This window comes from Notechis scutatus, chromosome 6 (assembly GCF_049901735.1).
Source record: "Notechis scutatus isolate UNSWTSFEM ecotype Mainland chromosome 6, rNotScu1.2, whole genome shotgun sequence".
NCBI classification, from domain to species: domain Eukaryota; kingdom Metazoa; phylum Chordata; class Lepidosauria; order Squamata; family Elapidae; genus Notechis; species Notechis scutatus.
The window spans coordinates 33573973-33588661 of record NC_142014.1 but is presented as its reverse complement, the minus strand read 5'-3'; the positions used below and the strand labels follow the sequence as shown (position 1 = coordinate 33588661).

The window sequence follows — 14689 nt, the reverse complement described above, 5'->3', positions numbered from 1 at the left end:
TTCTTCATAAGATGCTAAGATTTAATTTATCCAAAGGGAAAATGTCCTTCAAAGAGGTTTTGAACCTGAATGATTTCAATTTGCTTGTGTTATTTTTACACCTAAAGTAGTATTGTAATAATCACTGGTAAGCTGATTTTTCCACTGTAAGTACATGTAATTTACATAATACTATGCCAACAATATGTTTATTTTGCTTTTTTTTTAAGCTAAAATTTGTTTGTATTCTTACAGCCCTATCTGTTTTCCAGTGCATTCTTTCATCAGATGAATTCACCAAATAAAGCAATTGAGTTGCAGTTGCAAATACGACAAAATGCTGAGGAACTTCAAGATTTTGTGAAAGATTTGGAATCATGGGAGAAGGATATTAAAGAAAAAGATCATGATTTAAGGCATCAGAGTGGCACTGCCGAAAAAGTAAGACTGGTGTTTTGATAATGGGATGAATAAAGACACCTTGAAATACAGCCTGTTGACTAGATAATCTAATTACAAATAGAATTACAAATAAATCACCTGTAAATCACCCAGGTTAACCTGGGGTTCAATTATATTGCTTCTGTGCCAGAGACCTGGGGTAATGGACAGACGGACTTTCTTGAAATAGATGTAGAGACAAACATTTGAATTTAAAATATTCCATTCCAGCCTCCCAAGTATTGTTTGATTTTCTTCATTACAGAAACAGTGAAGAAGAATTGTAGTAATTTCTAAAGCGTTTTAAAAGGAATAGATTTTTATTTTATGGTTTTTCTACTTAGATCTTGTCTTTACATTTATTTCAATCTGTCACTGTTAAAACCATGTGAGAAGCAAAACCTTTTCTGTTAGGACAGATTGTCAGTGTTCAACTCAAGGAAGTGGAATTGCCCTTGTTGGAAGACATATCCAGATCCAGTTCCAATCCAGGAATAAAAGGGAGGTTGATTGGAAAGAAAATGAAGCAGAACCACCAAGCGCATGTGATTCTGGGGTCATATAGGGGTCATGGCTGATTCTATAGGCAAAAGGGGAAATGCAAATCTGTTCTGTCCTAGGCCTCCCCAAAAAGCACTAAGTCAATTCTGAGTACCTGCATAAACCTCTTATTACATTAATGTGAATTTATTTCATTAACAGTCAGCCAACAGCTTTGCAAGACTGCAAAGGTATATTAATTAGCTCAGACCTTTATCAATCCTGGAACACTGCCTGGTAATTTATTTATTTATTTGATTGATTGATTGATTTATATTGCCGCCTATTTGCCCATGGCGACTCGAGGCGGCTTACACAATGTAAAATGATATTTAAAACAAAAAAATAAAAATAAGAACTAACAAAAAGAATCAAATAAATTAGTAAAGTACAATAGAACAAAATTTGGAAGAACAAAAAACAAAACAAAAACCAGCTCCCACCCACCACCCACCCCGACGACAGCGGTTCACACTAGCCATTTGATGGGTTCCATCCTCTGGGTTCCCCAGGCCCGCTGGCAAAACCAGGTATTCAGTGCTTTCAGAATAGTAATAAGGGGGCCATTCTAATCTCTGGGGGAATGATGTTCCAGAGAGAGCCACTACAGAGAAGGTCCTTCTTCTAGGTCCCACCAGGTGTATCTCCCTCAGGGTTGGGATCCACAGCATTCCCTGCCTCCTCGCACTAATGGGTCGGGTAGATGTCACTGGCAAGAGATATTTCCTCAGATAACCCGGACCCAAGCCATGAAGGGCTTTAAAGGTGACAACCAGCACCTTGAATTGCACCCGGAAGCAAATTGGCAACCAATGCAGCTCCTGCAGGAGAGATGATACATGTGCACACCGGGGTCTGCATAAAACCATGCGCGCCGCTGCATTTTGCACCAACTGGAGCTTCCGGATGCTCTTCAAGGGCAGCCCCATGTAGGGTGCGTTGCAATAATCAAGATGGAAGGTGCCCAGGGCATGAGTGACTGTGAGTATGGACCGCTGATCCAGGAAAGGGTGTAACTGGTGCCCAACCTGCAGTTGCACAAAGGCCCTCCTGGCCATGACTACCACCTGCTCTTCGAACAGGAGTCATGAGTCCAGGAAAACCCCTAGATTACGCACAGAGTCTGGGGTAGTGCCACCCAAGACTATAGGTGGTAATTCTCCCTGAACCAATGAACCCCAGACCCAGAGCCACTCAGTCTTGCAAGGGTTTAGTTTCAACTCGTTGCTCCCCATCCAGCCCCTAACAGCCTCCAGGCATTGTGAGAGGGAGGACACAGCAACACTTAACTCACCACGGGCCAAGACATACTGCTGAGTATCATCAGCATATTGGTGATACCTCAGTCCATGGTGATGGATGATCTTACCCAGCGGTTCCATATAAATGTTGAACAGGAGCGGAGAGAGTACCGAGTCCTGTGGAACCCCATAAAGCAGTGGGAGAGGGTTGGATCTCTCCCCTCCTATCAACACTGACTGAGAGCGGCCGCAGAGGAAGGAAGTGAACCAAGACAGCAGAAGGCCTCCCACTCCCATCCCCCGAAGCCGTCCCAGGAGAATCCCATGGTCAATGGTATCAAAAGCCGCTGAGAGGTCAAGTAGAGCAAGGATGAATGCACTACCCCCATCCCGCTCCCGCCAGAGATCATCTAAAAGTTCCACACTCAGTGCTAGCAGGGAAGGGCTGGGTTATACAGACAAATCCTCACGAGGCTGGAACGAAGAAGCAAGAGAGTTGTTTCCTACAAAAGTTCCCTCCCCCTTCCCTTCTCTTTTAATCCAGATTGGAGGGGCCATTCATTGTCCACCTGTGGCCTTACTTCCACATTAACCCCGAGTTCTTAATTGTGCTTTCCTTTTGGCAGCTCTGCGCATGCGCAAGCTGGGAACCGGTTCCAGAAGCTCCCCTGTCTCACTGCTGTCAGAGCCCGAAGGCAGCTGATGACTGCCAGCCTGCCCTGGCCCCATCAGCCTCTGACACAGACCCCTCATCCGAGCCTTCCTCAGCTTCCAGGAATGTCCCGGGTTCTTCCCCAACCTCCTCACTACTGTCCGACAACAAAATCCTTAGTGTCTGAGCTAATTTTGTCGACCTTTGGCTTGATTGTGTTGCTTATTGTGTAATTCATCTGAAGTTTCTCCTGACCCAGTCTTTCTGAATGAATCACCAAATCTGCATTTTTATAAGCTGGCCTCCTCAGTTTCTGCTTGGGGCAAGGAAATGGGCTGATTTCTGCCTCCCTTAAGATTTTTTTCCATTTCTCCTTTAGGGGAAATATTCTATCCTGCCTTTTTAATATTCCCCAAAATATTTCATTCTTCTGAAGGTGGGGAGCTCTCCCACACCCTGTTAGAATTAGAATGAATCAGCTGAAAGGGACCTTGGAGGTCATCTATTCCAGCCCCCTGCTGAAGCAGGAGAACCTATACTATTTATAATAAGTAACTGTTTAGACACTTCTTAAAAACTTCCAGTCATAGAGAACCCACGATTTCTGGAGGCCAGTTGTTCCACTGGTTAATTAGGAAGTTTCTCCTTAGTTCAAGGTTACTTCTCTCTTTGGTTAGTTTCCAATCATTGTTTCTTGTCCTGCCCTCTAATAGTTTGGAGAATAATTTGACCCCCCTCTTCTTTGTGGCAGCCCCTCAAGTACTGGAATACCGCTATCACCTAATTCTTTTTTTCTTTAGACTAGCCAAACCCAAATCCTGCAGCCATTCTTCATATGTTTTAGTCTCCAGGCCTTTGATCATCTTAGTTGCTCTTCTCTAAACTTTTTCCAAAGTCTTAACATCTTTTTTTAGTATGGTGACCAAAATTGGTTGCAGTATTCCAGGTGTGGTCTTACTTGGGTTTTATAAAGCAGTAGTAATATTTAACGTGATCTTGATTCTGTACCTCTGTTTATTCAAGTTCTACCATTTTGTATTCAATCAGTTTGCAATATTCTGTTGAAGTGTTTGGAGGTCTTTATGGTTTTCCCCACGGAGAACACTTTCCAGTGGCTAATGTTTTCGACCGTTGTCTTTTAGAAAAAAAAGCTAGCATTGATTTTACACTGCTGCATTCCTGTTTTATAAATGGATGTTATATATTGTCAGAAGTTTTCTGAAAGTATACTGCTATATTTTCTGTTATTAGGATTTACCTCCAATTCGGAATGAAGCTTACAAAAAAAAGAAGAGCAAAGTTAAAACAGTCTCAAAACAAACAAGTGAGAAAAACGAAAAAAACAAGATAAAATCTTACGATTACGAGGCTTGGGCGAAGCTGGATGTGGTATGAGAATATTTTTTATTAAATAGGTTTATCAAAATGTTAGGCAAGATTTTGTGACATTTATACACACAACTATAAATTATTAGTTTTTATGTTATATATATGTTGGTGACAACACTGAAGATACCAGTCTTATGTGTTGTAGTACTTCATTAAAACTGATATCCAAAATCAAAAAAAGAAAATGTTTTTTTTATAAAAAGTATAGTTGACAATATTATGTAGCATGCATTAATTTTGTTTTAATGCATAAACACTACTTTAAAGTTTGGGGAATGGTTTTATTTATATCTGTTGCACATAACCTTGATGCTTTCATGAAAAGCGCTATATTAATATGACAATAATATTATACACACCACACTCACACTTTTAACGTAAAAAATGTCAGACACAGGAAGATGATTACTTCTAGAAGTTATGAAGAAATTTATTTCGTTCATTAGGAAAGAGTTTGATGGAATAGTTGGAAATAGTATAGAAAGGTTATGATTTTGCCATTGATACAAATACTTCTCTTTTTTTTAGATAAAGTTTTTTATTTTTAAACACAAACACACATACAAAAACATAAAAACATAAAATCCTCTTCCATTTTATATACATACAGTGTGTCGGTTGGTTACGTATTTTTTGTGCTATACTTTGTAGTCATTTACTCACAATTTATACCAATCTTCACATTGTCAAATTAACATATGTTTATATATTTATCAATTATTAATCATCCATGACTAAACTATTTATTCCATCATTTTATACGAGATGTTCCACATTTTATCTTAAAATTTATGTTATACTTTCAACCAGTGGTTATGTATATCTGGATTATGTTTTATATCAATCTATTAGATTTCTATCACAAAATTATCTAGTCTATTACATTACCATGCCTTTTTATCCAACCATTGATAAAACAAATCCCATATCATATAAAATTGCTTATCTTCTTGTTTTCTAATTTCAAATGTCAGTTTACTCATTTCAGCACAGTCCATAATTGTTTTGATAACTTCCTTCTGCATAGGTATTTTGTCATTTTTCCAGTTCTTCGCAAATACAATTCTAGATGCTGTTAAGACATTTACAATCAAATATTTCATTTCTTTATTATATATGTCTGGTATGACTCCCAATAAAAAGATCTCTGGTTTAAACTCTATGTGCTGTTTTATCATTTTTTCCAACTATGTGTGGATTTTAGTCCAATATTTCTTTGCGTCTGAACATGTCCACCACATATGGTAATATGAACCAGTTATCTGATGACATTTCCAGCATTTATCCGATTTATTCTTAAACATTCCCGCAAGTCTCGTCGGGGGTAGATGCCATCTGTAAAACATCTTATGCAAATTTTCTTTATATGCAGTTGACATTGTCATTTTATAATTTTGAGACCACAATTTTTGCCATTTTTCCAAATCAATTCCATATCCAAAATTTTTCCCCCAAGCAATCATTGTTTCTTTAACTTGCTCCTCCTCCAATTTAAATTCTAATAGATATCCATAAAGTTTTTTAATTACCTTTTCATCAGTACCTATCAAAATTTTATCTAAGTCAGTCAACTTATCATAAATACCTTCTGCCTTGGAGTCTTTATCAAACCTAGATTGTATTTGCAAATAAGAAAAACAATTCATTTTTACACCTTGTTCTTGCAACGTTTGCATAGATTTAAGTTCACCCTTTTCATTCAATAACTTCCCATATGTAACTGTTTGTTCCTTTTTATATATTATTGGATAGGAAAAAGCTTTAATAGTTGATATCCATGTTGGAATTTTTAAATAATATTGTCTTTTAATCTTCTCCCAGCTCAAAAACAATGCCTCACGAATATAATGTCTTCTAAAATACCCCTGTGTTTTAGTTCCCTTATACCAGAGAAAGGCATGCCATCCCAGCAGCAAGTCGTGGCCTTCTAAAGTCAATAATCTACTGTTCCTTAGTGTTATCCATTCCTTTACCCACATCAAACTTGTCGCCTGGTAATACAGCTCCCAATTGGGCAAGGCAAACCCTCCTCTTATTCTTGCATCTTGTAACAGCTTTAATTTTATTCTTGCTTTTTTACCCTGCCAAATATATTTCAACACAATTCTATTTAAATCTTCAAAAAACTCTTTCCCTAATCGAATAGGAATTGTCTGGAATAAATATAAAACTCTAGGCAGTATATTCATCTTAATTGTGGATATTCTCCCAATCAATGATAGTTGCAATTTTTCCCATTTCATCAAGTCTGTCTTCCTTTAGGGTACTGCATCTTGGTGTAATATAAAAGTATTTAACCTTGTTCGTGACCTGTATTTTTAAAGTTTCTTCCAATTCTTTTGTCTTGTTAACATATTCTTTGTTAATATCTTTGTTTTGTCTTTATTTATTCTCAGACCTGCTACTTTTCCATATTCTTCTATTTTTTCTATTAATTTGGGTGTTGTTTCCATTGGGTCTTCTAATATAAATACCAGGTCATCTGCAAAAGCTTGCAATTTATACTCCTCCTTTTTAATTTCATTCCTTTTATTTCTTTTTCTTCTCTGATATTCCTGTTCAACACTTCCAATGTTAACACAAGCAGCAGAGGCGACAATGGACAGCCTTGCCTTTCTTATATCTATGGATTCTGTTAATTCTCCGTTCACCATCACCTTTGCAGTTTGTTCATGATATATTGTTTCAATGGCTTGGATAAATTTCTTACCAAAGCCCATTTGTATCAGTTGCAGTAAAATAAATCGCCAACTCACATTGTCAAAGGCTTTTTGAGCATCTAAAAACAGCAAGGCCATATTCTTCTCAGGGTGTGCTTCATAATATTCCAGAGTATTCAAAATGATTCTCACATTGTCTTTGATTTGTCTCTTTGGCTGAAATCCATTTTGATCAGTATGAATAAAATTATTTAAGTATCTTTTTAGTCTTTCTGCCAAAATTGAAGCAAAGATTTTATAGTCTGAGTTCAGTAAAGATATAGGTCTATAATTTTTAACTTGCTGTAGGTCTGTACCTTCCTTCGGTATAAGTGTAATGTACGCTTCTGACCATGTTTTTGGTATTCTTTTCTTTAACATAACTTCATTCATAACTTCTAGAAGATGAAAATTCAATATTTCCTGAAAAGTCTTATAGAATTCCGCTGGCAACCCATCTGGACCTGGTGCTTTCTCAGCATTCTGTATTTTTAAGGCTTCTGTTAGTTCCATCATTGTTATATTTCCTTCTAACATTGTTTCAATATTTTTGGGTATCTGAGGTAAATTCGCTTTCTGAAGATATTGCTTGATTTTTTCTTCTTGAATATTCTCTTGAAAATACAGTTTCCCATAGTAATCTTGTATAATTTTTTCTTCTCCTCATTTCCATAACAAACCTGTCTTTCTTTCTTTATCAATTGGTTAATTCTTCTTGCTTCTCTTTCCTTTCTCAATTTATAAGCTAGCCATCTGCCTGGTTTATTTGCATCTTCAAAGTAATTCTGTTTCACACTTTTAATTTTTTTTGTGCTAATTCCTCTTTTTCCATTAGTCCCATTTTATGTTTAATTATATCCATTTTATTTTTAATGTCTTTTTTGTGGGCACTTTGTAAGTCTTTTTCCAGTCTTTTATAGTCATCCTCTAATGTCTTAAATGTCTTTTTCTGTTTTATGTTTCTTCTCCTAGTATAATCTATTATCAAGCCTCTTGTGTAGGCCTTCATCGTGTCCCAGAGATTCTGTAAAGATGTATCCTCTTTTCTATTTTCTTTGAAGAAGAAAACAAGTTATTTCTCTATTTTCTGTTTAAAGTCTTTTTCTTTTAGAATCATATTCATCTGGATCTCTTCTTGTATCCTTTCCAAATAACTGATACTGGATTATGATCTGCCCATGTGCTTGTTTTTATTTCATCCATATCATATTTATTCCAGACCAGGATATGTGTCTATTTGAATAAAAAGTATATTGCTTACTTTCTGCATTTCTCTCTCTCCATGCATCTTTTAAATTAAATTCTTCTGTTATTCAAAGGAAGGATTTTGGTAGTATCTTTCTAACTTTCTTTGTTGTTTTCTGTGTTTTATAGTCCAACCAGTCATTAATTATTCCATTAAGATCACCCATCATGCAGATATTAACATAGTCCAAATCAGTTATTTTTGTAATTTCCTATAAAATTCTTCTTGTTTATCATTCGGGGCATAAATTGCAATTAAAAGTGTTTTAACGCTGTTATCCGTTATCTCTACCATCAAAATCCTTCCATCATCATCTGTGTAAATTAGTTCTGCCAAAATTGTTTCTTTAATATATAATGCCACACCTCTTTTCTTCAATTGTGCCAGCGATGTGAATAATTTCCCTAATTTTTCTTGTTTTAGTATATATTCATGTTGCTTTTTAATATGTACCTCTTGTAAGCAGATTATATCAAATTTTAATTTATCTAATTTGTGAAATACTTTCCTTCTTTTAATAGCCAAATTAAGTCCATTTATGTTAATCGTAATCAATTTTCTTTCATCCATGTTAAATTTTATAGGAGGGTTTTATTGCTGTAGTAGATCTCAATTCTCATTGTTCTGTGGGTTCACCACCTACTGCACCTTCTTCTTTTTCTTTTTCAATTACTGCTATAGACTCCTCTTGGAATTCAATTAGTGATTCTTCCTTTCTTTCTTCTTCCTCCTTTTCTCTAAAGTATTCTAAGTAGAATAGCTCAGCTTTTCCAACTGTGTCAATTCTGTGTCTTTGTTCCTGCCAAGTGAACAAAAGGCCTTCTGGCATCAACCATCTGTAGTTTACTCCTCTTTTAAGTAGCTCTTTAGTCAAGAATAAATATTCTCTTCTCATCTCTCTTACTTTTCTTGGTATCTGTTTCAGCACCACAGTTTCTTTATTTTTATATTTTAGTGTTTTCTCTCTCACCACCTGGAGTATCTGTGTCTTAATACTCTTCTTAGTAAATCTGATGTGAACTTCTCTTGGTAGTCTATTCCTCATTGCATATCTTGTGTAGACATGAAACACTTCATCCATCCCATCCATCATCTTTTCTTTAGTTATTTCCAGTGCTTCTGCCAATATTTCTGCCATTATTTCAGCAAGGTTTTCGCCTTTCCCTTCTTCTATATTTTGAAATCTTAAGTAAAATTCTGATTTGTCCATTTCCCATCCTAATGATTCACCCCTGCCCTTCTCGATATTGCTCAAACGAATATCAATATCTCCAATTTTCTTATCTCTTTATATATCTTCTTCAATTTTTTTGAATCTGTCTTCATATTTCATCATCATCTGTTGAATATTTTCCACTTTTTCATCTGTCTTTTCAATTTTTTGGTCAATTTTCTGAATTTCTTGCATGATCATCTGTAATGTCACTTCCTTCTCTTTCTCTTTTTCCTGTTGTAATATTGTCTGTATAGATCGTTGTCCTCCATATGGTGAGGGGGTTGGTATCGAAGAAGCTGGGGCTGTTGTCTTTCTACTCATCTTGTAATGCTTATCTGTACAGAAAGAGAGAGAAAAAAGAAAAAAAGAAAAAAGAGGGAAAAGGAAAAAGAAAAAACAAAACAAAGGCAAACAGTTGCCACTCCAAAGAAAAAAAGGAAAAAGGTATTCTTCAGGCACTTGTATACCTTAATCCAATTATTTGCAATGGTAGGTGTAAAAAATAAAAATTAAAAAGGAAAAAAAGAAAAAAGAAAAATATTCAATATGTTCCTCTTGATAGTCAAAATAACCCACCCAAAATAAAAGGTTTACATTCTAGTTCCTGGTTTAAAAAGTTAAAATCCAACTAGAGAGAGAGAAAAAGAGCCCCACTAGTGAGGGAGGGTAGAAAGGGAAGCAAAAGGTAAAAAGCAATTCTAATATAAAACAAGCCTCTGCCGTCTAATATCCAAGGCTCTTTGATAAATCAGCTCAGAGTTTTTCAAGGTCACTTCAATCTTCTTTCTTTCAACTTCAACTCCAACTTATCTGTTCAGAAATGAGCACCTGAATAAACAAACTGCCATGCTATCAACAAACTATCTTTTCCAATACACAGCTCAGAGTCCTTTATTGTAACACAAACTAGTGAAAGGAAAAAAGAAACAATGTATCCAAGCCTCTGGGCAGCAGTGCAACTTACTTTCCTTCACTTTCACTTCCCCCTCCTCAATCTACAACCAAGAACAACAAGAAAGAAAGAAAAAAGTAGAATCTCCCCCCCCCTTTTTTTAAAGGGAGAGAAATAAATCTTAAATCAAGCAGAAGAGTCTTAATCAAAAGAGAAATTTCAAAAGGATTGTTAAAAAAAGGAGAAGGAAATACAAACAGAAATAAAAAGATTAAAAAGTACCAGTCCAGCTTAAAAAGTAAAACAGCCTTGCCAAGTTCAAAATTCCAATATAAAGGGGAAAAAAGGACAAAACTTTCACTTTGATAATTAATACTGCCGCTTAAACTCTTTCCTCTTCACTTTTAGTCCACTTTCATTTTTTCAGGGTGTTCTCTCCAAGAAATAATAAGTAAAAGTTCATCTCACCAAACTGACACACTTTCTTCCAGTCTCTTCCGTTCCGGAGCTGTCTCAGCTTCAGCAGCTTGGGAGGCTGCCTCTCTGCCGCCGGCAAAAAGGGCTTTCCTTGGATCAACCAGGGACTTTGCGATGTCCCTGGGAACAACAGGATGTGCCCTTGTCAATCACTGTCTCTACGGGACGGTTTAGGTCCATGGGGACCGACCAGCAGCTGAGATATCAACGGTGATCTTGGAGAATCCAACTGCCAGGACGCCAGCTCCACCCTCCACAAATATTTCTATATAGTACCAGTATTATTAAATATACATGACACCCTTCTCACTATCAAGCCACTATATAGACTTTATATATCTGCAGGGTTCTCTTTATGTATCATACATTTACTTATATTGCTTCCTTATTACATTATATACTCATTCTTTAAATTTGTTTTGCCTTTGTATATCTATTTAAATTTGTCTTTTCAGGATAAGATACTTGAAGAATTCGATAAGGAAGATACCACTCATGACTCAGTGTCAGATTCTGAGGAAGATGGAATTCGCATTGATACAGAAAAAGCTCTTGCTGAGAAAGAAAAGGTTATTTTTCATGTTTCAATGATCCACATTTTTTCTTCTAATGCTCATTAAGGAATAGAATGGCCAAGTGTGATAGGACACACAAGGAATTTGTCTTGGTGCAAATACTCTCAGTATACATAAAAGAAAAAATACATTCATCAAGAGTCAAGAATCATAAGGTACAACACTTAATGATAGTCATAGGATACAATAAGCAATCAAATCATACTAGGAAACAGTCAATATAAATCGTAAGGGTACAAGTGACAAAATTACAGTCATACAGTCACAAGTGGGAGGGGATGGGTGATAAGGAATGATGAGAAGATTGACAGTAATAGTAGTGCAGACTTTGTAATAGTTGAACAGTGTTGAGGAAATTATTTGTTTAGCAGAGATATGGAGTTCGAGAAAAAACTGTTCATGTATCTAATTGTTCTGGTGTGCAGTGCTCTATGGCATCGTTTTGAGGGAAGGAGTTGAAACAGTTTATGTCCGGGATGTGAGGGGTCTGTAAATATTTTCACAGCCCTTTTTTTGCCTCGTGCAGTAACCAGGTCTTCGATTGAAGGCAGGTTGGTAGTAATTGTTTTTTCTGCAGTCCTAATTATCCTCTGAAGTCTGTGTCTGTCCTGGTGGGTTGCAGAACCAAACCAGACAGTTATAGAGGTGCAGATGATAGACACAATAATTCCTCTGTAGAACTGTATCAGCAGCTCCTTGGGCAGTTTGAGCTTTCTGAGTTGGCGCAGAAAGAACATTCTTTGTTGTATTTTTTTGATGACGTTTTTGATGTTAGGTGTCCATTTTGGGTCATGTGATATAGTAGAACCTAGAAATTTGAAGATCTCTACTGTTGACACTGTGTTGTCTAATATTGTAAGAGGTGGTAGTATGGGAGGGTTTCTTCTAAAGTCTACCACAGGTTAAATTAACAGGATAAATTAACCTATATAATAGTATGTATTCTCAAACTCTAGTTGAGAATGATTTTTTTCTTTATGTTATGCCTTTATTATTTGTACAAATAATTCAAGGCATATTCAGTATATCTTCTTCCTATTTTTCCACAGCCCTGTGAGGTAGATTGGGCTGAGAGAGAGTGACTGGCCCAAAGTCACCTACCTGGCTTTCATGCCTAAGGTGGGACTTGAACTCACAGTCTTCCACTTTCTAGCCTGGTGCCTTAACCACTAGACCAAACTAGCTCTTAAGTTTCAAATTCTTATATTGTTCAGTTATATGAATTTTGAAGCCAAAATTTGGATTTTAGTAAAACCAGGATTATGTCTTGCTGTTCTTTAGTTTTTCATAATATTTTATTCATATTGTAATTTGATTGCCTATATCTACAGCTATATTAAACATGATTTTTTCATAAAATTTCAAAATTGTCAATAAGTAGTGTTCTAAATCAAATTACAGAATGCTTTGGGAAAAAAATGCCTTTAGAATATATTACAATGCAATAGTGACCATGATTTAATATTCCTATATATCTATGTCTTCTTTGTTTTTCTTCTACCATGGATTTGTAGATCCTGAAATTTATGTTCTTAAAATTCTTTTAAAAATATTAATTCTTAGATCTATCTAGATAATTATCAAAACTGATGGATGTCTTTACTGCCATCTGATTATCTGCTAGAACAGAAGTGTCAAACTCTATTTCATTAAGGGCCTCATCAGTGTTGTGGTTGACCTCGGGGCCAGATGGGTGTGGTCAGGGCGACGTTGTACATGTTGGGGGTACCTGTGGTGGTCTGGATGGGGCTGGGAGGATGCATTGTCTCCAGCAGACGAAGGGGAAACCAGGGTGAGCGCCAAACCCTGGTCCACCAGAGGAGTCTCGCTGTCCCTCTCAGGCCATGCGGGGGACCCCCAGACAGTGGCGCAGGCCTCCTGGCCTAGGCAGTGGAGGGCAAGCACCCAGCCCAACGCTTGAGCTCCAGGGCCTTGGCACCCCACAGCCCAGCTGCACTAACCTCCTTCTCGAGGCTCCTGCTGCTATGCTCACTCTCCTTGGCCAGGTTGCTCATGGTGCGTGCAGGAGGGCAAAGTGTGTGGGTCAGAGGGAGGCCTACTCCCACTCCTTGTAACCAAAGCATTTGTAACCAAAGCATCCTCAGCTATAGGATGAGAGACTACCAGGAGTGAAAGGGGCAAAGGGGTGGTGAAAGGGCAACAGGACTGCTGGTGGCTAAGTGCTAAGACAGGACTTCCCTCAGACCTTCCCTCTCATAATCTCCCTCCCTCCCTCCTGCATTTCTCATTAGGTAAAAATACAAGCCCTTCTTCCCCGTCACCCACTCCTACCTCCTTAGGCTATCAGCTGCCTGCATATTTTGAGACACATAGCAATGAACGATTGAATCTGTGTGTTCCCATCTCCCTCCTTCCCTCCCTTCCTTTCTTCGAGCAAGGTATGGAGGCTTGTGGCACCCATCCGGGCTGGAACATGGTCAGCCCTAGATCTGACCCGCGCGGCCACCCTGAAGCCAGCTAGGGGCCATACCAACATCTCGGCCCTGCCCCCGAGTGTGCACACAGGAGGCGGTGACCGCTGGCTTCCTGGGTTAAAAGGAAGCACTCTAAACACAGTCAACCTGCATGGCAAGATGTACTCGCTGCCTCCTATGCGCACCTCCAAGGGGAGGGGGGGCAGCTCCTAGCTGGCTCCAGGATGGCCCTGCAGATCTAAGGCTGACCATGTTCTGGCCGATTGTAGATCAGCGCCTGGGCTGAGCCAAGGTGCCGCTGGCTGGTCCTTCGTTGTCCCAAGGGCCAGATCTAACCACATCGCGGGCTGGATCCTTGTGTTTGACATGTCTGTGTTAGAATAAAGCCTGACAACTAATATGAATTCTTATGCATCTTAACGTTTAAAAAAGTTAGAATTGAGAATTGATAGATTGTGAAATAGATTGTCCTTCTGTCTTTTTCCAATGCTGTACCTAGTCCAGAATTTTATCTATAAAACATGAGTTAGATTACAGTGTCCCATGAGTTAGATTACAGTGAGAAAGTAACAAACCAAATATCTTTCATGAGCATTATTCTTTCTTTTATAAAAGATTGTTTTGTTTTTTATTCATTTCAGTCATTCAATTTAAACTATTTGGATACTACTAATTGAAGATAAGAATTCTTAAAGAGATTCAGATGAAATGTCATAAAATTAGATTTATAAAATTGCCATTTCAATTACTATGATGATGTGGGAGATACAGCATTTATTTAACAGAAAGAGTTTGAGAAGCCCAGAATATTATTGTTGAATCGGACTCTCCTGTTAAATTAAATTGAAGGATTTCATTTATCTAGCATTTTAAAATAATTCTGTTGATTTGAAAAACTGGGAAATTA

At 37.4% G+C, this 14689-nt stretch overlaps 1 protein-coding gene across 3 annotated transcripts in view; it reads left to right on the top strand.

Moving 5' to 3' along the window:
* The window catches only part of RPAP3 (RNA polymerase II associated protein 3), a 33438-nt gene that overhangs the window by 879 nt on the left and 17870 nt on the right, over positions 1-14689 (top strand). For 2 of the 3 annotated variants that reach the window (XM_087967931.1, XM_026667821.2), the window contains exons 2-4: positions 235-420; positions 4105-4242; positions 11228-11341. In XM_087967931.1, the coding sequence (XP_087824057.1) occupies positions 235-420; positions 4105-4242; positions 11228-11341 (438 nt within the window). The remainder of the gene's footprint in view (positions 1-234; positions 421-4104; positions 4243-11227; positions 11342-14689) is intronic. The other variant, XM_026667822.2, reaches the window with a different exon arrangement.